At 40.1% G+C, this 26,967-nt stretch overlaps 1 protein-coding gene across 25 annotated transcripts in view; it reads left to right on the forward strand.

The window, feature by feature from the left end:
- NRXN3 (neurexin 3) overlaps positions 1-26,967 on the forward strand; it is a 1,626,608-nt gene that overhangs the window by 1,177,664 nt on the left and 421,977 nt on the right. For all 25 annotated transcript variants that reach the window (XM_042468184.1, XM_042468325.1, XM_042468193.1 and 22 more), the window contains one exon: positions 15,964-16,145. In XM_042468184.1, the coding sequence (XP_042324118.1) occupies positions 15,964-16,145 (182 nt within the window). The remainder of the gene's footprint in view (positions 1-15,963; positions 16,146-26,967) is intronic.

Genomic DNA, 26,967 nt, shown 5'->3' on the forward strand with positions numbered 1-26,967 from the left:
GCTTAAGGTAATAAAAGAAATCAAAGTTAGATAAGACCCAAAGGTTGATCTTATGGCAATACTCTAGAACAAGCATTTAACCCTTAGAATAGCCAAAAACTACAGCCTTTCAAATAATTTTAAGTTTGTAGGAGCATGAGAAGCTTCCATATATACCATCTACTTCAGTATTGTTTATATCGTCCTTTGGGGGGGGGGGTACTTTGTGCTCTACCATTAATCTGCCGTGGCTCCCTGATGTTTACTATTCCTTGCCAAATTCCCAGTGCGGTAGAAAGGCAAGATATAAATAAAGTGATGGATAATGATGGAAATTCCATGCCATATGATGTTTACATATTTTGTATATGTATGTAATTGAATTATTAGGGTGACCTTGAGTACTTCCTTGGACAATACCTTTAAGTAGTTATCTATTTGTGATTGGACATTCACAGCAATGTACTGCCTTCGGCATCAAAAACAGTTTGCTTCTCTGTACCAGTTGCTGGGAAACAGGTGAGAAGATATTACTGTAGAACATTTCTCTTATCATTTTGTTGACTATTATAAGAATGCATTAAATGAGCAGCTGTCTGCCCCAGAATTTATCCCTTTGTGTTCTCTGACAATATTGCAAAATGGTATCTAGGACTAGTTTTGGCATACTCCCAACATTGTAACACTGTGTTATGATATGCATGCATACTAGAGCGTCTTACCACTAATTCAGTTGGGTATTTCTGTGTTTGTCAATGTCTCTCCAATTGTTTTGGGTGCAAATTACCCTCATTCAGCATGGTGTAGTGGTCTGAGACTAGGACTAGGACTCTGGAGATTACGGAGTCAGTTCCCGGCCATGAAACCCACTGGGTGACCTTGGACAAGTCACACCTTCTCAGCCTCAGGGGAAAGCAAGTCCCATTCATCTCAATGGTGGTGCAATGTGTGTGGGAAGAACAGGGTGGGGCATCTGTGGATGACAAGTCTGTGGTTGGTGAGGACTGACTATACAATTCTTTAGGTAACCATATCATGACTTACCTATCTTTGAGATCTAGCTCTGTGTAAATCCAGCAATAGAACCTGTATCTGGGAGAAAAAAATGTCATGTCTGGCAAAGTTTTAAGAAGACCTTGTATATCTCCTTTGAAGCTATCAAAACCCTGGAAGGGATTCATCACCCATTGGCAAAGAAGCCATTAGCTGCCACTCTGTCTATGTGTCTGGGAGCTAGATAGACAGGGAACAAACTGTAATCTATATATTTTCTTCTGCAAAATACTAAAGTCTTAATAGACTGGAAGAACACCAAGTAAGGGGAAGACATTCCTAGCAAATCACTTGCTTTCACCTTTGTCAGAACTTCAAAGAACAAGCCAGTCCTACTGTGAATCTCACAACTGCCATTATAGGCTGCTACTGATGAGGCACAATACGAATGAGGACATATGGGCTAAATAGTTGAATAAAGGACAAGGTGGTTTTCTTCTTTTTCTTAGTAGATTGACAGGAATCACACCACTGATAATAAATAAAATAAGTAAATCAGTGTGGGTGGGGCTGGCGTCCCGGGCTGCATTGTGGGCGGAGTCAGGCCTAAACAAATCCACGTGGGTCAGGAAAGAACAACGCTGACTTGTGATGCAGCCAAACAAACTTTAATGGAAAACAAACTTTCAACTTCTCACTCTTGAGGCAACAGTGCCACGGCGCAAACAAAACTTATAACACTTGCAACTGACCTGCTTCTCGCGCCCTCTTTCTCAGTAGTCTTAAGGAGGAGTGGCTTCTTGTTCAGAAGGCGGACCCCTATGATACTTCTCAAGGGGTTCCGTCTCAGACTTTTCCTTTAACGGAGGTAAGGGCCCTACTTCCCACCGCTCTCCTTGGGGGTCCCACCACTCGTCTTCCAAGTCTGGTAATCTACGTGCGTTCCAGACGTCCGAGTCAGGGAAAGGAAAATCCCCCTCCTCACGTGGGTCCCTTAATACGACCTCTTCATGTGGTCCTCGATGCTGCTGCCCTCCTCGTCAGCTCAGGGAAATGGGTATAGCTCGCCGGCCTGGGCTGCATCTCACCTGACCTCTCCCTTCCACGGCTGCCACTTCCCGTCCGCCTCTTCCGCGTCCCAACTTCCCCGCTCGCTCTGGCCCTGCCTCCTTTATCCTCTCCAGTGTCGTCTCCGCCTCTCCCCCCGACTCCGCCCTTTCCCTCTCCTCTTGGGTCAACCCCAGCTCTCCCACCTGGTCCTCATTAGGCCCTTCATCCCTCTCCTTTCCTGTCACCTCACTACAATCAGTAAACAAGATTAACAACAAGATTAATCAACCAAATGGTTGGTGTCTTACTCTATTGTGTCAATGTTTTAAGTGTTTTCAAGGTCTGTCCAGGTGTAAGGCTAATTTAACAATTGGCTCATTGAATTTACTAGGAAAATCTAAAACCATGGACCAAAGCAGAGACTTTCAATGAAAACTGCTTTTCTCCAAAGAAGAAGAAGAAAGAAGAAAAAAATGAAACAGATAGCCTGGTAAATCCAGCTTCTGGGTGGCTTGGGAGTGGTGGTGGCATTTACACACCACACAGACATGATGCTACAGTGGTGTGGCCTTTACACACCGCACATTGCCAGAGCACCAGGAGCTGGCTTTGGGCTGGAAAAGAAGGCTTTTTGCTAGCCCAAATAGGAGCAGATCTTTTCTGCTCCAATTTAGGCTAAGTTTGTAGTGAATTGGGTGCAGTTGCTGCTGCACTGTGGTGCACGGCTTCATGTCTACAATTTTTGGGTGCTCTGTTTCACCCCTAAGATAAACAAGGTAGCTTTAATACAAATGGATTGTTGAGATATCTTCCCTTTACCATTAGCAAGACACAAACCAACCTGATGGATAAAAAAGAAAAGAAAATGGAAGTCACATTAGTGCTTCTTTGAAGCAGGATGTTGAATTCATTGTTTTAATATATTTGCTGTCAAAAAAAAATTATTGAACTGGATTTGTAACTCAAAAGTAAAACATTTTAAAATTTCCATTTAAGAAATTTAACCTAAACACTTACTGGTTTCATTGCCATTGCCTTTCTAAAAGATGTACACTTTCATATTTGTAGGATCTCAAACATTCATGTATTTGCTTCCTAGAGTTAAAGAAAATGCTGATTGACTTTCTTAATGGTTAATAAAGACAGTGAATCAGCAAGTTGCAATCAGAACAAAATCAACCAGATCAGAATAAGATCAGGATAAAGGGGCTGTTAAAATTAACAAAAGTATGTATTATTTATTTAACTATTTCTAATATTTTAGCACTTCATTCAAATGGATTCTAGGGCCATGTACAAAAAACATACCTGTAGAGCTCCAGTATCATTGGTCAGCATTGCAACAGGACTGCAAGAGAGTGGTTTTTCTGGTGGTATATAAGGAGCGTTTCATACCAGTTGTTTACATCATATTGGGAGTTTCAAAATGTGGGTGGTCAGGATTTCCTTGTGTTCTGCAGATGATTATTTAGGGTTCAAAAAGAAGACGAATGGTGGCTGAAGTTATGCAGAAGAAGAAAAAAATACTATATTAAATGTAATGAACTGGAAATCCAAGAACTGATACTATTTCTGTTCAGAGGTATTTCTCATACATAGAGGCCAGAATCCTATTGGGACCCCATTTAAGCATAAATATAGTTGCACCAGCTGCTGTGCTTTCTCAGAGACTGTGTAAATGTAGTCCCTTTTGTAGCCAATTCTTTTGTTAGCACTGCATCTCACTTTTGACTTGGAGGTAGAGAGCTAGTTGATCATTTTGCAAAAATGGGTGTTTTCATGGCCTTAGCACTCATTTGTTGGCACACAGCTGGGAAATCCATTGTAACTACATTATTATTATTTATGTGGTACTTCACCACAAACTTATATGGGTACTATTCTAAAAGTGCATAGGAGATTGGCCAGAAACAGTAAGTGAGAATGAGCATACAGACTAGCTCCACCACTGGCAACTCTGCATAGAGTGTGAGTATGTACAGAGAGATTGCTTTTGAGAGTACAGCTGAATACACAATGGCTTTCATGTGATCTGGAACGATCATTTCATAGGATGTCAAATCACATGGGAGTCTTTGCACATGCAGCTGTAGTTTTAGATGCTCCTTCCTGGGAGACATGGCATGTACAGATGCCAAGATATAAGACTAGTCAGTACCTGAGGTATCAGGATTGACATTAGCTGGATTGATCTCATTCATCCCATACATTTTTTCTACATGTAACACTTCTGAATGGTACTATAGTACTGAAGCCATATAACCTGGAACTAGTGAAGGACCTCTCTTCAGGCATTGGAATAGATATAGATATACTAGCATCAAAGAACTTCAGAACCATAATATTGATGGTGATGGGAGTTGATGATGCCAAGCAACTTTGCAGGAACAAACAAGGAACAAACATTTCTGTTAAGTAGACAAAGGACCCATACAGACAGGCCAAAATAAAGCTGCTTCGGGTCACTTTGGAGTTATGCTGTTTAAGTGATGCATGCGTCCTAAGAGTCCGGAAGCTGCGCTGTAGTCCTTAGGACTGGATCGTGGCTTTGGCACAGCTTCCGGACTCTTAGGACACATGCATCATTTAAACAACATACCTCCAAAGTGACCCGAAGCAGCTATATTTTGGCCTGTCTGTATGGGACCAAAGATAAATTTAAGACAAAACACAAAGGAAAATTCTGCTTTGCTTACAATTAATATAGGGGCCTAAAATGGACTCACTCACCAGTTAATCTAGTTTGTGGTGTACCCTATAGTTATTTTTCAAGAAATTGTGGGTGTTGTTATACTACTGATGGATAATTCCAGATTTGCTGCTTTGGTATCTTGCTGCCTTGCTTTCTCCAAGGACATTGTCTCCATGGGTTTGTATTAAGTCATTGCCAAGAAAAATGAAATCACATTTCCTATTGGCAGCAGGATAAAGTTTTGAACAATGTATCGTGTAAAGATCAAATCTGAGCAGTTAATTTTCACCCATCTGGCTCTTCCTTTGGGAATTCATTTGGCTTATCCCTTACAACACTTGCCCATGTTGAATAAAATGGGGACATTTCAGACTTAAATTCAGCCAAAGAAGAAATGCACATATATCTTATTCATCTAAAATAAATGTTTGGTGTTTCAGTCACCCTTCATTATAGTCTGCGAATGGAATTCTAGGGAATATAAACTTAATGTATGTACTTTGATGCATAGAAACTTAGTACATTGGCTCAGAAATAGCATATCTTTGTATTTTTGATCAGAGTAGATTCATAATTCATTGAACACCAATGACTTCTTTTCATTTGCCACACTGTCCTATCAAGGAGGTAAATCAAACCAATTTGTTCGTTGTTTTTATATTGTTTTGGCTAGATGGAAAATGACTACAAAACTCAAGAGACTCTTCAGAATAGATTGTCAGGACTCCATCACAAAAGAAAAAGGTGGAGGTCAACTCTAAACCAGCTGACATCCCTTCATTTGCACTTCTTTGGTGAACTCACAGAATGGTGGAATCAGAAAAGGATTGGAAGCCAGCTGTTCTGGCCTGGCAACAGAGGCTCTTTCCTGCCTAGATTAAGTCAGAAGTAGAATGTCTCCCTTCCTGTTACACAAATCTGTGGTAGAAGTAGATAGGTGTTGCATGAAATCATAGTGTTAATAAAACACAAACAAGATGGTGTTCTGGAGAAACTCCTGTTCAAAATGCTGGATGTTAAGTGTTAGGTTAAACATGACTCTTCTTCAGATTGAATAGTCAAGAAAATATCAAACATCTGGGCTGAAGACTATGGAACATGAAACCTTGTACCCTGAATTCTCAGCAGCAGTTTCCTTAGTTCATCATCTCAACTTGCTCTGTGCATTTTGTACAGGGATGGAAAACTGCAGAAGGAATGGAGGTCATTTTTCACCTTCTAAGAGGACTACATCAGCAGGCGCAACAAAACTATTTTTGTTTTGGAATAATTTTTTACCAATTGGGGTTTTTTTTAATTATGTGTGCGCAGTGGAGGTTCAGCTAATTGGGAATCTTGGGGGCTGTAGAGGGAAAACTGCTGTATTTTACAGTATTTTTGAGCTATTTGAGGCAGATGACAAATGGTCCATAATATTTTTTTAAATGCATGTTCAGCTGGGGACTTTAGAGCTGCAAAATGGGATCCATGAACCAGATGCAACCTGCACTTTATCCACAGCTGATTTTGTACTCATAACCACTGCAGAATATGATAAGGTATTTTGTGTATGGCCATAGTTAAAAGTCAGTTTTTCTTTCACTGCTTTTGATTATGACATTTTAAAATATGTTAGTTTGTTGCTATTTTTTTTTAAACTTCATTTGTTTTTTTAGTAGGCCAGGGTAAGGGTTTTGTTGTTGCCACAGTGAGGGAGTGTTGTTGGGTTTTTTAAAGGTGATGTGTGCAAATTAATCTGCAGTTCATTGTATTCTGGAATTCCTGGAGCACCTTTTCTCTTTTCTCTCTTCTCCACTGAGCCCCATTAATTCCGTATAACTAATAAGAAACAGTGTATTGTCTGATCTGATTCTGAGTACGACACATTCTTGAAGGAAAGTGACTTTTATTAATTTACTGTCATTTAAAAAAGACAAACAGAAGAGGCATGAACCAGGTTGCTGCTACTATTTTGCATCAGGCTTCTCTGGAGATAATATATCTCTGCCTCTCTTTTTACTGTAGAAAAAGCCCACTATCTTGTGATTTTTTAAAACAACGATGTGACATTCTGTTTAATTAATGTTGAACAATGTATATCTTTTAAGAATGGATGGATGAGTTTCAGTGTTCATCTTGGGTCCCTGAGGATTTGTCTGACCAAGAGTAGAATCTTGAACAAAAAGCAGCAGGTTCATGAACTCTTTTAAGTGAGGAAGCATTGCTTATCAAGGTTTAGACTTTTGCCCTGGATGTGCTGTATTTTCATAGAACTCTTTCCCAGTTTTTATTTATTCTGAAGCAAGGCAGAACTCCTATAAAACAAAGAGAGGAGAAAAATAAGACTCCATCTTTGGGGTTCTTTAAACAGATATCTCACAAGAGTGCTTTAGCTGTCCATTCCCTCATGTCAGGTGGTTGGAATAGATGCTCCTTGTGGGCCCTTCCAGCTCTATGATTCCATGTTTCTATGAATAGAAAGAGATACTAGCCATGCAGCTTATTATATACAGTATATATCATACATTATATCCTCCCCCCAAAATTCAATGGTTTTCTCCCTAGCAGGAAGGATTGTAAGAGTTTTGAGTATTTTACAATGATTTTATTGTTGCATTCTGTAACTTTTATACAAAAAAAAGTACAGACATGTTTTTGCTCAGAAAACATTAGGTTTTGGGTTTGTTTGTTTGTTTGTTTTTTGCACAACCCAAACTATGTTCTATATTTGTGTACAAAGCAAAATGATTTTTTTAAAAGTAAAAAAAACCTTATGGTTTTTCATTTCGGTGAAGAGGAAAGGAATTGCAGCATTGGGGGGGGGGGGGCAGAAATATTTGTGAATATTCTTTGTATCCCTAAGCAGGACTGAGTCTTCTTTCCTGAAAAGATTCCCAATTAGGAAAGATATCAAATGAACCCAAAGCATTTGATTGAAGACTCTCCAGCTCCTATGATAAATCCTCAGCAAACCTATTATGCATAGAAGCAGGGTAGAGGAGAGGAGAAATGCTGAAGGACTTGTTGCAGTTCGCTTTGTTCAGCACTGGAAGACCTGAAACGTCTTACATTTATCATTAAATGATCCCTGATTATCTGAACTTATGCAGCATAGTAGAGGAACAATACTAAATAGGGGCATGATGCCTGCAAACAACCACAAAACTGAAAAAGGTCACTTTTCTTCATTTGTGTAGTCATTTCTGTTACCCCTTGTGTAGTCATCTCCATTACTAAGTTGAAGAGCCAGTGTTGTGGCCAGCATGATTGCAAGGAACACTGTTGCCTTCCCACCAAATGGTACTTATTTATTTACTTGCACTTTTACATGCTTTCAAACTGCTAGATTGACAAAAGCTGGAACTAGTGACAGGAGCTCACCCTGTCATGCAGCACTTAGGCCTTGAACTGCCGATTTTACAATCATCAAAGTCAACATCATAACTGCTGAGCCACTGTTCCCCTTTATACAGGAACATGCTACCCTGGAATTACAGCAAAATCACCCTGGATACAGAATCAGTATCAAAGCATATAGTTTCTAGCCAGAGCTAGAATTTATTTCACTAACCTGATTCTTACAGAGGTTATAGCTTCTGGGGGATACCCTTCAAATTGCCCAGCTTGCATGTTCCTTCAGGACTACTTACTTTAGAAGAACAGTTGTGTTTGATGGTTAGATAAAAGGTTGGTAGTTTAATTAGAGGATGGCATAAAAAGCTGTCAAGTGTGTATCTGCATGAGTGATATAAGGATGAAGACCTGGTGAGTGGTTGTTGGATGCCTTTGTTGTTAGCTGGTAAGTAATAGCAAGGTGTTCTGCCAGATATGTAGTCCATAAGTGGTTTAAAGATGGTCCCCTTAGTGAGTCAACTGTAACAGAAGGTATTGTCCTTTGAGAATTAGTGTTCTGGTAGGAAGCAAAAACACACTTATAATAAGAAAGAGAAAACAACAGAGGTTATGAGAAGGTTCATGTCACCAGCCCGCTCCTGACTCAAAACCTTGCCTGGCTATGCTTTAGTTAGTAGAAGGTTCATTTAACAGCCCCCACCCCCATAGGTATCTCGGACCTTAAGGCTTGCCTAAATATATCCTCACCATTCTACCAGATTGTCAAAATTTTAGACTAGCTATTGTGCAAATCCTGACTAAAGGGCCCCCTGTTTCTTTCCAGCTTATGTCCAAAGAACAGGTCTGTGCACTCTGCCTTACATCTGTAGCTTTCCACCCTTTCTGTTCTAGATATTTTCTGTCAGAGCTAGTCTGTCCATTTTTATTGACTTCCTGTCTCTCCCCTGTCCCTATATGCTAACCCCCAGCAAAAGCTTCTACTGAGGCCAGCAGCTGCCTCTCATCCACTACTGAGATCAGGGAGCTTTGAGCAGTCAAAATGGCACCTCTGGTGAGCCATACCCTTCCAACATTTATGGAGCAAACCTACTCCATAAATTCAGAAGTGAACACAGCAACTTCTCCAAGACCGTTGAGCATGTTACTCAAAGATGTATATCTGGACTGAATGTCCTTTACTGCTGAGTGAGATGATGCAGCATCATTTGTATGCTCCACACTTCTATCTCTCCAGTTATTCATTATGAGAGCACTCCTGATCTATGCCCCCTACTCAGCTCCACTCTGCTTTTCTTCCCTGATGTATAGGCCATGCTCCTTTAGCTTTCCCTCTCATCTTGTTCCCTTGTTAACACCTTCTTACTGATAGCAGATTGCTTGAACCAGAAAGCCTTGGTATCCTGAGATAAGTACCAATCTTTTATTTTGCATTTCCTTGCCTTTGTGGGTCTGTCAGACCTTTCATCTTCTTGTAATGTAATCTTGTGTAAGCATTAAGCACCCATGTAAGAGCTTGGGTTTTGCTTGTTTAATTGCCACTTTATGGAGTTCCTTAGTGCAGTCCTCACTAAGATTTCTTTCCTGAGTCGAGCTGGTTCCTGCTGCATCAACCTAACTGCACTTTAATTGTTTGTGATGTATTTCCGATTCCATCCTTCCAGCATGTTGGTTACTAAGAATGTACGAGATAATTTCATCTGCTTGGTGACTTGAAAATCTAGCCAAATAAGAATCTGCTGTGGTAGTAAATCTGGCTTTTAGTTGAACTGATAGGTTCTTGCTAGCGTGCCCTGAAAATTTACATAGTTACAACGATTAGTAAACACAATAGGATCTAAACACCAGCATTTTGGGCAACCTGGCAAGAGCCTTGTCAGATATACTGTACTCAGCAGAAGATCTGTATTGAAACTGTGGACATTCATGAAACAGGAATAGGAAAAGAACAGGCAAAGATCTTACTCCCCCACTTTTACTTTTCAAGTGATCAGGACTTAGCAAAGGTCTCCTTTTGTTAACCAATTGCTTAATATGTTCCTGATCTTTATACAGAACAATTTAAAAAATTAAGCTACATTTACTAGAGATTACATGTAGGAGAACAAAGAGACATTAATAAACTGAGAGAGGGTGGCAGACCTCCCCCCTCATTTGCCACATACATTATATCAGTAGAAACTGTATTATCATTTCTATTCTCAGACTTTACTGGATTAACAGAATGAATAGGTGCTTTATTCGTCACAAAGGGGTTCATGACCACACTCAGAGATGCATCTATATTAATTAAATAGTACTACTATCAGATGAATTTATTACCAAACTTTATGGCCTTGTATATTTTGGCTTGCAATACATATAGCTAGAATCTCCATCCTATTTTCATTTTTACTCAGTATGCCCTCCCTTGCCCTTTCTGGGTACTGAATGAAACTTTGCAAGGCTTTGGAACCCCATGAGCCCAGTTACCTTTGTTTTGGTGAAATGCCATAGGGAGTTCAAAAGGTATTTTGAGTACACATAAACACATTTTAAAAAAAGGATGGGGAAGCAAGGAATGCAATCCTCTGAGATCTAAGGAAGAGTGGGTGCAGTCCCCAGAACCCTTGGGTAGACCAGATATTACATATGAGTACTAGGCCTGGTATTAGGCATGGGAGTTTTCTCTTCCCACAGTCCCAATTCATAATTCAAATCATCCTGTTCAACATCCAGAGCCTGCTATCACGGTTGGTTGAATATCAGGCAGATGGTTTCCTCAGATAACTAACACAAAGATGTGGCACTGATATATCAGAAGACTGATGTGCTTATAGCTCACCTTGTTTCCTCTAAAATCTCCTGTTGCTCTCAGGTGTAATAGGGGCAGCCAACCTTTGCATAAGATTCAGCTGCCAGTTTTGGCAGTTTCTTTATATGAAAAGGGTAAGGGCAGCAAAAGGTCTTGGTGACAAAAGATCTTGGGCCCAATCTTATGGTTAGGTTTCTGAGGTTCATGGTATATGACATAATTCAGAGCTTGGAAAAAGTTACTTTTGGGATCTACAACTCCATAAGCCTCTAGCCAGCATGATCAAGTAGGCATGCTGATTGGGCCACTTGAGCAGTAAAAGTCTGAGAATATAACTTTTCCAAGCTCTGATGTATTCCAATGTGAGCAGGTGTAGTCCCAGAAAGTTTTCCCCCCAAACTGAATGTTCAGTTTTAATGTACAGAACTTAGATTTGTTCAGTGCCTCTAATATAAAGAGGTTCTTGTTGTTGTTCTTGTTGTTGTGTGCATTGAAGTCATTTTTGATATAGCAACCTTAAGGCAAACCTAATATGGTGTTTTCTTGGCAAGATTTGTTCAGGGGAGATTTATCATTGCCTTCCCCTGAGGCTGAGAAAAATGGGTGGGGAAGCAGGGGATGTAATCCTCTGAGATCTGCTCAGGAGTGGGTGCAGCCCCCAGACCTCATGGGGTTTTCTTGGCAAGAATTGTTCAGAGGAGATTTGTCATTGCCTTCCCTTGAGGCTGAGAGCATGTGATTCACCCAAGGTCACCCAGTAGGTTTCGTGGCTGAATGAAGAATTGAACCCTGGTCTCCAAAGCTGTAGTCCAACACTTTTCATCTATTTGTTATTAATGTATTTTAACAATTCTAACCTGCCTCTGAAGATACAGTTTAGGAACCTCACAATATCCCAGTCCTGGGAAAAGAGCGGTAAATAAATAAATAAATAAATAAATATTCTTTGAATTTTTCTAAAAACTGTATAGTGTTTCTGAAGATGTATACCACCTTGGGTTTCATACTCAGAGAAAGGCAGGATATAAGGTAAATAAATAAATACCCTTCAAAGTGCTACCTGTGAATTTTCTACAGATTTATAAAGTTGTGTACATCTTTATGTCAGCTTCCATCTTGCTAGGCACTTCAGTGCCATGACAGGCCAATCATTGTAACTGAGTGTAATTGGCACTCATCAGGATTCTGTCATGCATTATGGGCAACCAAGTGGCTCTTGGGAAGATGTGTGAGTGTTTTTCAGAAGTTCGTCCTCTCAAAATTTGTAGTGAGTAGAAAGAAGGCCATTTTCAAAAGTGAAGTGTAATTTTACTGCATTTGTAATTTAAATTAAAGCCTGCCTTAACAAGAACGCATCTTTCTTTCTCTCTTTCTTTTCCCCCCTAATGGCTTTCTTCTACTTTGCATACAGCATTAGCAACAGTCACAAATGGCTCATTTTCAGCTAATAAATGGTATTAAGGGTACAAATGGACGTGGTGCACAACACAGGGCTGCTGCCAAATATGGCAGCCTCGTATCAAAACCTCCTTCTTCTGGTATTGTTAGAATGGCAGACTACATTTTATTTCCTGCATTACTTTACCCCTTTCCCAAAGATGCATACGTAGGGAAATACAGGTTGTGATGGTGCCAAGGCAAGTGCACACTGCCTCAATATAGGAGGGAGAGGTGGAACAGCACAAAATAGGGTTACCGCAGAGTCCAGTTCTACCTTGAATGCCACTAGCAACTCCCCTAAAAAAACCCAAAACAAAAAGCACTTCTAGGTATTGCTTTTGTGATGATGTGAGCCACACTGCCAGCAGGAGCTGATGAGGCTACCATAGGCAATTTGTTTCATGCTCTGATTTGTATTGTGTCATGTTGTGAGCAGATATAATGTGAAACATAATAACTAGGTAATAACTGAGAGGGGGAGATTATTGAGAGTTCTTCCATTCACAGTAGGCTGTTTGAAATGTCTACACATCGAGGGGAGCCATGTTAATTCATTATTACAGACAGTTCTAATTAATATGAAGGTGTGACTGGTGTTCTTGGGACAAGCAGAGGGGATATAAATGCCATGAATATCTTACACCAAACACAGTGGAATCTAGGAAGTATCACAGGACCAAACAGAATTAGAGGTACAAAACTTACTATCAGAAGCTCTTTCAGGGAGAAGGCGTGTAGAAGGACAGGTATGGAGTAATGGAACTGTGTGAAGTGTTCAGAGAAGTGCATGCATTGAGAGGATGGATGAAATGAGCTAAAATGGAAAGGAGGGATGGAAAGAAGTTTTGCTGGACTTGACAGTCTCTATAGAAGTAGTATTTATGTACTTCCTGAGACTTTTTTTGCCAAAAAATGCACTGTTCATCTCAAGTATGTAAGTATTTCTAAGTCTTATGACATGTTCATGAGAAATAAGGATTGTAATAGACAATATGTGTGCTTTCAAATATGAAAGACTATAATCACATCATTGAAATAAATATACAGGAGCACAATTTGGTCAATGGGTAAAACTTGCAAAATTAAGTAAAACTAAGGAGTATATCACACGGAGCTTTTTGGTGTTGTTGTGGTTTAGTTCCACCTCACTTCCGAAGTGATTGCACTTCCAATGATGTGGTTTCATGTCATAAACTAACTTTTATCAGATGCCATTGATTTCTATGGGAGCCCCTTGTGAATTGCTTCAGTAGTGTTTCTGAAGTCACCCCTCATTTTGGTTAAAAGCAGGAAAAAAGTGACTCCAGAGAATTCGCTTCCAGGCTGCCTTCAATTGCACTGCGATTTGTTCTGGTGTGGAAAAGCACTCCGATGCCACCTCTCTTGGCCCCTGCGTCCTATTCCATCATTCACCTCCTCCTCCTTCATGCCATCTCCTCCTCTCTGCCAACCAGCTGATCCCATCATCCCCTGCGTCCCCCTAGACCCCGATTTGCTCCCCTCCTTCAGCCTCCCACCAATCCCATCATCCCCTGCCTTCTTCTAGACCCCAATCTGCTCCCCTCCTTCAGCCTCCCACCAATCCCATCATCCCCTGACTGCTCCTGCATCCCGATCCTGACCCCAGGGACTGACAGCTACCTATCTCATCATCCCGTGACTGCTCCTGCATCCCAATCCTGGCCCCAGGGACCCCCAGCGACCTATCCCATCATCCCCTGACTGCTCCTGCATCCTGATCCTGGCCCCAGGGACCCCCAGTGACTTATCCTATCATCCCCTGCCTTCTCCTGCATCCCAATCCTGGCCCCAGGGACCCCCAGGGACCTATCCTATCATCCCCTGACTGCTCCTAGACCCCAATCTGCTCCTCTCCTTCAACCTGCCACAGATCCCATCATCCCCTGCCTCCTCCTTCACCTCGAAGGATGACAGCTAAGGAGGGGGCAGGGAAGGAGGGCAGCATCCAGAGCCCCACTGAGCATGCGCAAGGGTGCTGATTCGAATCGTTGAACCCTCAAAGTATGCTCTGGTGTGGTAATACAATGTGCACTCACTCCCCTTTGCTTGAGTCCGCATCACGTGACTGGCTTGGAATCGAACTGACTTCGCTTGCCCCTCACTTTGGAAGGACTACAGAAAGGCAACCAAGTGTGGAAAAACATGACGTTTTAACCTTAATCCGAATTGCTAGAGAGGAGTAACTCTGGATCTGGTGTGAAAAAACATCACACTTTGTACTGCTAGAACAGGAGTGACTGCGGATCTGAGCTGCAACCCCCCTCCCTTTGTAAAATACATACATTTGGGGGCAATGTTAAAATTTAAATAGATTTCAGTGTGGACAGTCTTGAAACTAATGCAAAATAAAGGAAGGAAGCAAATTGGAGTGGAATTGAGAGAAGACCGAGAGATTTGTACATGCCTGCATTGTAACCATTGGCACTGGGAGAATCAAATAGTGGGAAGGCAACTGGTAGTTAGCAAGACAAGAAAGCAAGAACTCTGTTGGGTAAGACCAAAGGTCCATGTTGCCCAGTATAGTGTCTCTTTCTTTGGAAAGGCCAGGAACATGGCATGACGGGAGCAACCCTCCTATGAGCTTGCCACCCATCTCAACAAGTTCTTGTGAACCAAGACGGCTGACTAGTTTATTTTATTAAAGTATTTCTAACTTTGTTCCCTCCCTATCAGGATCCTCCTTTCTTTGGCAGTCTTTGGAATGCAAGTCTTTTCTCCACAATGTGTACATTACATTACATTAAACATCCACATGTAGATGATGGATTCAGCTAAGCATAGATGCTTCACCTACTGATTTAACAGGGTTGGGGGGATTGTTGTTTTGCTGTGAAAGCAATGCAACTTTTGGTATTGTTCCAGCTTGTGTTCATGATAAAGGAATTGTGGGTGCTTGATAAAACCTGCCAGTTTTCTAGCTTGTTTTAATATGGACATGGGTGCCTGAAGCATTCTTTTAAAAACTGTGTACAGTACCATTTATTAAACTACATACAGTAATGCCTGTCTCCTGTGATTTATTCTCCCCTTAAAGGAATCACTACTTAGCTGTTTGTGATTCTTTTGTTACATTCACCAGAAAAAGTATGGCCATTGTTTTCAGCATTATTCAGATAGTGTTCATCTTTGTCCAAATGCCATAATACTTCAGGTAGCAAACTTAGTTGGAGGCAGAGGATCTCAAAAGTTTGTAGTCACTCTTGGAGTTGACTATTGTGGCTGATGGTTTTAATGGATTTGGCAGATATGAAATCATCTCACCAATGAAAGCCTCCCTAGGGATGGTAGACTGAACCATCAAGAGCCACCAAATAGTACAGTGAGGAAGACTGAAGATGTTTTAATACATGTTGCAAAGCTGTGAAAGGAATTTCAGTGCAAAAGAAGCCTAAATGGGTTGTATCCCAGTGTATAAAGGTTTTTAGAAGCAATTCATTATCTGCTCTGTGTAGAGTTGGGAAATGTTTGCACATCTCTTTTTAGTGTCTGCTTAGGTATTAATTCATTTTGTTCATGTCTTTAATTCCTGGAGATGTTGCCTCCTAAGCCTTGGACTTTATTTTCTCTAATGAGTCTTGTCTTTATGCATATTGTTATCTGTTGCCATTGTAATGCTGACACTACTGGATAAACTAACTCCTTCTCTGCTGTTTTTGTTTTACAGCTGGTGCCACCTATATCTTTGGGAAAAGTGGAGGCCTCATTCTTTACACTTGGCCAGCGAATGACAGACCCAGCACAAGGACAGACCGCCTTGCTGTTGGTTTCAGCACAACAGTAAAAGACGGCATCTTGGTTCGGATTGACAGTGCCCCTGGTCTTACCGATTTTCTACAGCTTCACATAGTAAGTGCCTTCATTTCTGTTTCAGTTCAGCTTTAGTCTCTGCAATTTATGAGACTTCACTGAAATTCCCTCCATGCCTTAAACATACAGGTCATAAATGGAACATATAGGAATGTGTACAATAGTTTGTCATGCAGAAAAGCTGTGACTGAATTGAATAGTGTTGTTTTTACAGTTACAAATATGGCTCAATAATGCTCTCCTATCACATGGAGGGTTGCTTTGGTCTATGTGTTTATGATGATGTATTTCTTGAAATGCATTGGCCTCACTTTCATAAATCAGTTGTGTTTGCACAGAAATGCTCCATATTTAAGACACTAGCTAATGTTTTTACTAGGGTTGGTGGCTCTGTTTGCTAGTGTTGTTGCCCATCCATAGAGCTTGTATGACAACTTTTGAAAAAGACATTGTTTTAAAAAATGACATTATCTTTCATTTGATGTAAGACCTCAACTGTATCTGTTCAGTACTTACTAGTGACCTAAAATTGTATTAACACAAAATTGTGATTTGGGAACATATATACATTTCAGATCTATTAGCCATGGCAACATATATGTTGCTGATTTATTGTTTATCCAATGAAGATGATTTTTCCTTTGCACTACAGTAGGAGCATTAGGAGCAGTTAAAACCAACATGATTTTGTATTCAACAAAATCTCATAATGTCAGCCCTGTGCAGAGAGATAATGTCATGACTGAGGCTACCCATGTTTGATCAGCATATGTATGTCTAAACAGCAAGACCTGAACATAGATTTTAGTGGGAAACAGGTCCATGTTAATTTGCTACTGGTGCTATGCTACAATCCCTTCAGTTTGATAGGACCTGCTCGTAGTATGTGTGCATAAGATTACACTCCCAATAATAGTTACGTCATGTAGAAGACCAATCAATTGGTGTAGCTTTTTATCATGATAGTGTATCAATATGATCCCTATTTCTCTTTGGTTGCATGCTGAAAATATAATGCTCAGTTCCTGTGAAGGGCTGAAATCACCCAAGTTCTCAGATGTGTTGTTGTAAATATACTGTATCTACATATAAGTCATAGCCATTATGTGAGCTGAACAGAAATATCTTCTCTAGGCTTAGACTACTGCACTATAGAAAGAATATAGCAGAAAGATGTAAACAAGTGAAGGATCAACAATCAGTTTAACTAGGAAGGTCTCAACAGTGATCCCAGTCTTAAATCATAGTTTTCTGAGAGGGGAAAAAAAGATGTTAGCTGAGAGTTAAGAAAGACCCAGAAGTACATCAAGGGAGTGGTGATCAGGAAATTAACCCTTCCACCCTGCCTGGTTCAAAAATGTAGAGGGAAAGAAATGTATGCAGCCTCTGTCTGTTCTCCTAACATCCCATCCAGTCCCTGCTTCTGCTGTCCCTGCATGTGGTAGTGATGTTTCCCTTGTGACAAAAACTCCATAGGTCTGTCAAATCACAGACTCAAAGCAATTGATTGCTTTTCTTTAGTAATGACAACTATAAGCTTTGCTGCAATATGGAAGTTCTGAGATGTTAGAACAGTGCATGCATTTAACATATGCTATTTCAAAACCATCTGTTATGAAGTATTTTTGCGTGCTTTCTTTCAGGATGTATGGTTTCTTGTAAATATTTCCCCCCACTTTGAGCTTATTATCTTGACTTGGAGCTCCTATGAAACAAGATGTCCATTTTGTTTCATAGTTAAGTAGCTGTCAACTTCCTTCCCAACAATGGCATCATCCCCATACAGCCGTTGGTTTATTTTATTTTATTTAAATGTCCCCAAACATTTCTGTCTATAACCTAGGGACAAGACATTATTTTTAAAAAAAATTCAGTGAGCATCCTGGTAGTTAGCATGTGTAGAAAAGTGGTGATATGTGCAGACATACTAAATATGATGGTGAACTGCTGCTCATGTTGGTCATTCTCCTGAGTAGCCTCCAGGGGAATCACAGGACATTTATTACCACATAATTTTCCAATTTGCATACCGGGTGAGGAGAATACAAAAAAAGTATCTTATTAATTTCTTTTGTGAATGTAATTTATGGAAAATCCATTTGGATTCATTTTTTAATTATGAGCCCTTTAGACATTCTGGATATTTATGGGCTCAGGCATCTGTTTTGTATGACAAGAATCTATAACCTCAGAAACCTTTTCCCTCCTGATTTACAGTGTAGATGTGAGTGAGCTGGCACCCTAGGGAAAATGAATGGTGCATCTTCTAGAATGGCTGGACTCATGAATTTCTAGGCATTTATAATGCCGCTATAAGTCTGGGGGTGTGCAGAGGAATGAGAGTTGCTGCCCTGGAAAGAGTCTTATGGTATGGCCATTGTTCTGGAGTCTAATGAAGAAGATGGATAGTTTTCCCTGTTGTTGGTTAGACTGCAAGACTAGAATTTGACCAGGCACTTCCATATGCACATTCACCCTACTCCTTACCACAGCTGCTGCCCTGTGATTTACAGCATGCAAAAATGCTCATGGAAAATAAACAGAGAGTGATTGGGACAGCTGTGGCTTGTGATGGATATTGTGCTGCTGAGGTCTATAGGGAGAGATAAATCACCTGCCTGTGTGCTGAAGCTTTGTTTTGCTGCCTTTCATCTGGGTATTCATTGCAAACTCTCAGTGCACCCATGGTTTATTCTCTGTGGAGGAGTTATGGGGGGAGTAGATTGGACTCAATTTCACAGATTGTTTGGAGATAAGCGAGGCATGGAAAGAGGAGGGGAAAACCCCACAATCAACTTCAGTTCCTACAGTGGAGTTCATAACTAAGCAAATCCCCTGGGAATTTTAGGTTGTTTAGATACAATGGAAGAATACACTCCTAGAGGTTATCTACATGCTCGGTAGTGGGAACTGAGGGATGGACGTCATATTTGGGGTGGGAAAATCTTCTTTCCACATTCCCTCTTCCTCTGGAACTCCTTACAGCCTCCACGACAATGATATTGATATCTGGAAGGTGAGCTAGAAATGTTATATTTAAAAAAATATTGAAAAAATATTAGCGATTGTTTCCAGAAAATGCATATACTTTTAAGATGGTTAGGGACTGCTGGGTGATCATTCTTTCTTTGGGAAGACTGCTTGTTAATAACCCATAACAGTTTGTTGATGCTTTCTCACTAAAAGCTAGCTAGTTATATTCATATAGAGCAGAACAGTAACATTATTCTCTGAGACACTTGGAACAGAAAGAAGATAAAATACACATTTAAAACACAACATTATAAACTAACAATTATAAGCATAAAGAATGCCACTAGAGAAAACAAATGCAAATGATTTGGATACACAGAGAGAGAGAGCATATAATGGTTCCAAAGTCTAATAACACAGGCATTCACAAGAGCTAGAGGAATTAAAAAGTCATCACTTTGTTATGCAGTGAGCATGGAAGTGCCAGGCAAACTTCTCTGGGCAGAACGTTCCACATATGAGGTACTGCCACTGAGAAGGGCCTCAGTTTGGCAATGATTGATTTATATTCAGAACATCTTTTGAGTGTCTACATGAGGGGTAGAAAATTCTGGAGGGCCCAAGGACTACCCCTTCCCCATTTTTCCCTGCCCAGGGCTCCAACTGCCCCTGTGACAAAACAAGATGTCTCCAGAAGGTCTCGTCTGGTTTTCTAGAAGTGAAATTTGGGCCCCAAACAAGATGCTCAAGGAGGCCCAAACTGCATTTAATATGAAAATAATTGCCCCATAAGCTTCTAATGGTGTGGCCCTCCATTGCATGCCCCAAATATTTCAGTGATGAGGACCCTGCAGGGGTGGTAGATGGAGCAGCAAATAGGTTTTATGGGCTGCAACCCCCCACCCTTGGTGTAAATAAGATAGTCATTAGTGCTTGAAGAGGAAACCTCACCATAAGAAGGGGCTGGAGTAGGTGTGTATAATAAGACATAGTAGATGTGCAATTTTGGGATAGACACCAACAGAGACCTGTGTATATCTGCAATGTGGAACTGAGGCGTCTTTCTGAGGATCTGATGTGGGTTAGAAATTATGCTGCCCAGTAGGAACACTTGCTGTTTGCCTCCATTCATGTTCTACTTCTAGATATAGGAAATGTAGTACCACTCTATTCTGCTTTGGTCAGACCTCCTCTGGAATGTTGTGGGCATTCCAGTTGTGGGCACCACAGTTCAAGATGGATTTTGACAAGCTGGAGTATGTCCAGAGGAGGATGACCAAAATGGTGAAAGGACTGCAAACCATGCCCTATGAAGAGCAGCTCAGGGAGCTGGGTATGTTTAGCCTGGGAAAGGGAAGGTTAAGAGGTGGCATGATAGCCATGTTTAAATATTTTAAGGATACCATATTAAAGATGGAGCAAGCTTGTTTTATGCAGCTTCAGAGATCAGGACAAAAAGCAATGGATTCAAACTATAAGAAAAGAGATTCCATCTAAATATTACGAAGAGCCTCCTGACAGTAAGAGCTGTTTGATAATGAAATATGCTTCCTCAGACTGTTGGTGTCTACTTCTTTGCAGGTTTTTAAACAGAGGGTGGTTGGCCATCTGTGGGAGGTGCTTTGATTGTGTATTTCTGCCTGGCAAGGGGTTGAATCGGATGTCCCTTGGGGTTTCTTCCAATTCTATGATTCCATGACTCTATGATTCTATTAAAAATAACAAGTCTCCGTGACAGCCCATTGTATGAGGCAGAACAAGCTGCAAGGCACTTTTTGTTTCTTTGTTAGAGCTAGTGCCACCACCCCTTGTCTGGCACTGGAATGTGCAGTCCAACATCTTGACAATTGTCCTTTGCAGTCATCCTTGTGTGCAGCAAGTCATTCTACCCTTTTCCTCATCAGCCTATGTTAAAGTTGCCACCTCCCTCTTTCTGCTGTTGTACCTGTGCCTTCAAGAGCTACCTGTTGCTCAGAAATTTAGAAGGTAAAGTATTGGTGATATGGCTCCCATTTTATTTTACATAGCTGAAGTCATGATGCCACCTCAAATTTTCTTGCGGGCCCTCTAAATAAGCTTCAATCGTACCTTTGTTGCTTTTGGTACACCAGGTGTATAGCTCAGTGCAGCAGTGCAAGAAATAACTCTGTGACGCCCCATAACTAAAGATGATGGATTTCTGATTCCCAGCTACATCCAACCAGCATGGAGGCTCAGTGCACTGATATGTGAATTCATTAACCATCCACTCAACAGACATCATATACTTAAGTCCTTGCTCTTCCAACTGCTGAATGCTGAAAATTATTTAATACTGCTTTGATAGATATATAGCAAAAGAAAATCTATGACTGTCTTTTCACGGAGCACAACAATGGTAAGTTGGACTAGCAGATTTCTTGAGAGTGATGCTTGAACTTTAATTATAGTTAGTGAAATGCAAATGCTGGGAGACAAGTTGGATTCATACACTGCTATGTAATTCTGGGCAATACTATTTAATGACACTAGTAATTCAGTGAGGATCTTTTCTTGGGCTGCACTTTAGAAGCATCATTTGTCATCTGAGGAGACCAAACTACATTAATTGTATATTTTTCAGGGCTTTGCTATAATGGTCTGAAGATTACCTAGTATCTATCCATGAGTGTTTTATGTCTTTTAACCAAAAATACTTTCTGTTTTATGTATTTTAACCAAAAATACTTTCTATGTTTATAAGTATCAAGGCAGGCACAAACTAACAGATGATATATTTTGCTGTTGTGGCATATTTTCTATGTTGGCAAAAGAGTTGTCTCCTTTTATACAAATAAATGGGAATAAAAAACATCATGTTGTTAATTAGAATACAGAGTAGGGATGTAATTATTTGCTAATTTTCTTCTTAAAGCAAGGGGAAAAAAATTCTTCCAACTACGAGAAAGACCTCTTTTTAAAAAAGTTTTTGAAGTCTATTTACAGTTTGGGACATTTTCTGGACAGACAACAGCACTTTCTGCACAAAAAAAAGAAAAAATGTTTTCTGCACAGAAATTACTGTTTCCTGTGCAGAAAATGCTGTTTTTTGTCTAAAAGGACATATGCAAAGTTCGTGCAGAATGCGCCTTGAACTGCAGCTATTCTCATCAGTCCAGGATTCTTCTCATTGGTGTTTCTCAACAAAGACATATTTTTGAATATTTTCCCCCATAACTAGCATAAAAGTTGTTGTACAACTATGCTTTTTGGAGAGTAACAGATTTTGAAGCAGTCACATTTAGATTCTACACTCTTTTCTTTTCTAGAGTTGGGCCAAGATACTGTATTTCACTACCCAAGACACAACAGCAAATACACCTAACTCAGGGGTGATATTACCCAAAGACAAAACCCAGACTCCATATGTATACCTGGCAATGAATGTAAGGGCTAAACCCCTGTAAGAACTAAATCGATACATCTGCTTGTAATTTATGTCTTGCGGCATGGATATTCTAATGTAGTGAATTTCATGGTGATTTACTGCATTTCACTTCACTATTATGTCTTACATCGGGAAATGTTTTTGTATCACTAATAGTATCACTAATAGAAATTATGTGCATTTTACTTCTGCTTTCAAATTATTTGCTTGCAAATTACATCTGCTTGTAATTTATGTCTCTCAGCCTGGATAACATGTCCAGTGAATTTCTAGGTGATTTGTTGTATACCCTTACTAAGAAGGCATTCCTTTGTATTTCATGACTCTATTTTTATATTAGCACCTAGAAATTCAAGATTTGCCAGTTTATTATTGTAATTCCTTGTTGGTAGATAGAAGTAATTCACAGAATACAGTGTTATATACACATGTACTGATTTAGTTCTTACTGGCATTTAGCCCTTATATTCATTGTCAGATATACAATGGAGTAGATTTTGGTTTTTATCCTTTGGTGATAACTATGGAGTTTATCAGACAAGGGAAATTGGAAGTATAATCCAATGGCAATCTAAATGCAATCATGGGGTATAACGTTATTGCGTGATAGACTACCACACACAATTTTGGACAATGGGAAGTCAGTCCGAACGCAATCATGGGGTTTCACGCTATTGTGTGATAGACTACCACACACAATTTCAGGCAATGACAAGCTATTTTCGGGCAATGGAAAGTCAATTAGAACATAATTCGAATTCACGTAAATTCACTGAACTAGCAAATTCACGTGAATGCGTTCTGGCCCCACTTTCTTTTCATTCGAAATTAAGAGAAATTCCTCCTGTGTGATAAACTCCTACCTTGAGTTAGGTGTAGTGAGGCATTATTTGTTGCCCCATGTTGGGTAGCAAAATGTCTTGGCTCAGCCCTGTTTAGAAAAGAAAATAGAATCTAATCATGACTGCTTTAAAATCTGCTACTTTCCAAAGATCATAGTGGTAGAACAACTCTGTGCTAGCAAGGTATATGAATATTTTGTGAGATATTACCCAAAGCCAGCTAAGTTATTTTAGCACAAAATCTCATGAGGATCATTAAAAGTTTGATAAATTATTTGACTTACAATTTGCTGCCCTTTCATGAAGATCCTCTTTGTGAGATAGCTGCTTCCCTCTACCCTTGTTCTTGTTTTGTGCCATCAGGCTGACACTGGTGTATGGAAACCTTTCTCAGCAGGTTTACCACTGACTCAGTTTTAATCTGAGAGCCTGTGAATTGCCCAAGGCCACCCATGGGGTTTCCTGGTCTCCCAAAGTCTTACTCCAACACTCAAAATCACTACATCGCATGGCTCTATTCTCTTCATCACGGTTTACTGAATTTCTTTGAACCCCACCAATTTTCTTCCCATTTGTTGTTGTTATTAACTGCCATCAATCTGACTTCAACTCTAAATCCCTGTATCATCAACTACCTTGCTCAGGTCTTGCAGATTCAGGGTTGTGTCTTCCTTGACTGAATCTATCCATCAGAAATGTGGACTTCCTCTTTTCCTGCTGCCTTCTACCTTACTAAACATTATTGACTCATTGAGTGAGTCATTTTCTTCTTATGTTATGGTGCACTGGAGGTAATGTTCTACAGTGGCTCCGTTCTTTCTTGGAGGGGCACTTCATAAGATGGTGCTGGGGGATTCCTGTTCAACTCTGTGGCCATTGGCCTGTGGGATCCCTCAAGGCTCAGTGTTGTCACCTATGCTATTTAACATTTATATGAAATGAATGGGAGAGTTTGTCTGGAGTTTTGGAGCAAAGTGTCACCTGTATGCTGATAATACCTAGCTCTATCACTTTTTCCTGCCTAATTTCAAGGAAGCTGTTCCTGTCCTAAACTGGTGTCTGGCCACTGTAATGGACTGGATGAGGGCAAACAAACTGAGGCTTAATCCAGAAAAAGCAGAGGTGCTCCTGGTCAGTCGAAAGAAAGATCCGTGGTTAGGAACTCAGCCTATGTTAGATGGAGTTACACTCCCCCTGAAAACTCAGGTTCATAGTTTGGGGGTACTTCTGGGTTCAGCACTGAACCTGGAAGTCCAGGTATCAGTGGTGACCAGGAGTGCTTTTGCACAGCTAAAACGTGTGTGTCATCGTGCCTGTTCCTGGCGAAGTCAGATCTGACCATGGTGGTACATGCCTTGGTTACATCTTGTTTGGATTACTGTAATGCACTCTACGTGGGGTTGCCTTTGAAAAGTGCTCAGTAACATCTGCTGGCTCAAAGAGCTGCAGCCACACTGTTAGCTGGAGCTGACTGCAGGAAGCATACGACTTCCTTGTTGCTGCAGCACCAGTCCATTTCTACGCACAATTGAAAGTACTGGTCTTGACCTATAAAACCCTTTATGGCTTGGGGCCAGGTTATTTGAGGGGCTGTATGAGCCCTCGAGAGTGTTGAGATCATCCCAAGAGGCCCTTCTCTCTGTCCCACCACCTTCCCAGGCTCACTTGGTGGGAACATGAGAAAAGGCCTTCTCAGTGACAGCTCCCAAGCCCTGTAACTCGCTCCCTAGAGAGGCCAGGATGGCTCCATCTTTGCTTTCTTTTTGACTGCAGATAAAAACATGTTTATGCCACCAGGCACTTGCATATTGACATGGGTGCTGTTTTGGTTTTGTTGTAAAGAGTTTTAAATTTTAAAAATGTAATGTTTTAATAATTTGAATTGTTTAATTGTTTTTTAAACTTTGTATTTTCAATATTTCACACTGTTTTTAATTTAGTCTGTTTGAAATTTTGTTAGCAGCATTGAGTCCCTGTACCGGGAGGAAGGCAGGATATTAATAATAATAACAATATCTGTTTCATATATTAGGTTCCCATGTTTTCTTTTCACACTGAAATGTGTGCATTTTCCAATATTTTTCCTGATTTGTGTATTGATTTGTGCACTTTACCTAATTTATATAACTGTCATTACCTTAAATGTCTTTCTGTATGTTTTCAAACAATTATCCACATTTTAAGTTCTTCATACTTTGAAACATGAGCACTCTTTTATGTTCCCATTATTTTTTGGAAACACCCGAATAGTCTTGTAAATGTGTGACTCTCTAAATTAAGCTGTACATTTTCTAACAAGTTTTTGGAGGTCCAAAATGCTACTTTAATCAAGCCCAATGAATCTTTTTCCAACTCTGTTCTGCCTAATGGTAGTGCTGGCCCTGTTTCTCAACCACCATAATCTTAACATAATGGGAAGGGGGGATTGTTTGGAGTAAGGAGAGAAAGCAATATAGTCTTCTTAGCATTCTAGATGTTCTGAGATAATTAAGTGGGGAGCATATGTTCCTCTTACTAAAGAGTAAATGAAGATGCAAAAATATGGGTTCACACATTTCCTATTCATATAGGATAACTCCAGTTATTTTTACTTTTTAATCAGCCTGTTATCAGAGAGAAACTGCTGGGATTATCTGACAGTAGAAGGCATCCTGTGAAGGTGTTAAGCACACTTGTTTGCTCTAAACTAATTCTATGCAAAACCTATTGTAAAACAGAGTTATAAAAACCCCATTGGGCAATTCTGGTGACTTCAGTGGCACTGTGATGAAGTAACTGGATTGCACTAGAACATGTCTAGTTGCATACTTTTCCTTACCCGTCTCTCTGTCAGATACTTGTCAAAATAATTCCTCACAAAGAGAAACAGAATCAAATGTATCTATAATCAAAAGCTTTTTATTTCCATTGGTGTTAACTACCATCTAAATTCCAGCATCCAAATCTGAAATCCCCAGCCTTGTTGCTAATGGTTGGCAGCAGGGTGCAGCAATAATTCAGTGACCATTTAAACACAGAAGCTGCTTCTTGGATGAAATTAAAGCAGAGCGATTATTAGTTTAATTTACCCAATCCTGATGTCTCACCTCCTTGTTGTAGCAAAGATTAACTACTACTTGATCCATCAGGTTACACTGCAGATGTGTTTTTAAGGCAAGGGCATAACAATAATTGTTGTGAGGAAATTAAAGCTTAGCCAAATTAAAGATCATAATGTACAGTATTTACACCATGTGTTTTAGCTATGTAGGAAAGAACTAATTGGTAGGATCACTCTCAACTAAGATGTCATAACATTTTCAGATTATTAATAAAATGTAGAGAACAGCCTCTTAAAACATCTAATTATCCTCACAACATCTCTGCTAGCCACAGAGGTAAGAGTACTATCTCTATCAGAAAGACAGAGAAGTGTGGTTGAAGCAGATAGTAGTATTAGATTAGGCAACGATGGGTATGTAAATGTATTGCTGTTTGTTTTGGTGTGTACTTAAATAGTTTCATCAGTGTGCGATGTGACAGTGTGTGATGTGACAGCTGCTCCAAAGCCACACCAATAAAAAAGAACCAGATGAAGAAGGAGCAGCAAGAATCCATTCCTTCCAGTATTCCAGTCCAGGACTATGATTGGGATTGGAGT

The sequence above is a fragment of the Sceloporus undulatus genome, chromosome 1, assembly GCF_019175285.1.
Source record: "Sceloporus undulatus isolate JIND9_A2432 ecotype Alabama chromosome 1, SceUnd_v1.1, whole genome shotgun sequence".
Lineage (NCBI taxonomy): Eukaryota > Metazoa > Chordata > Lepidosauria > Squamata > Phrynosomatidae > Sceloporus > Sceloporus undulatus.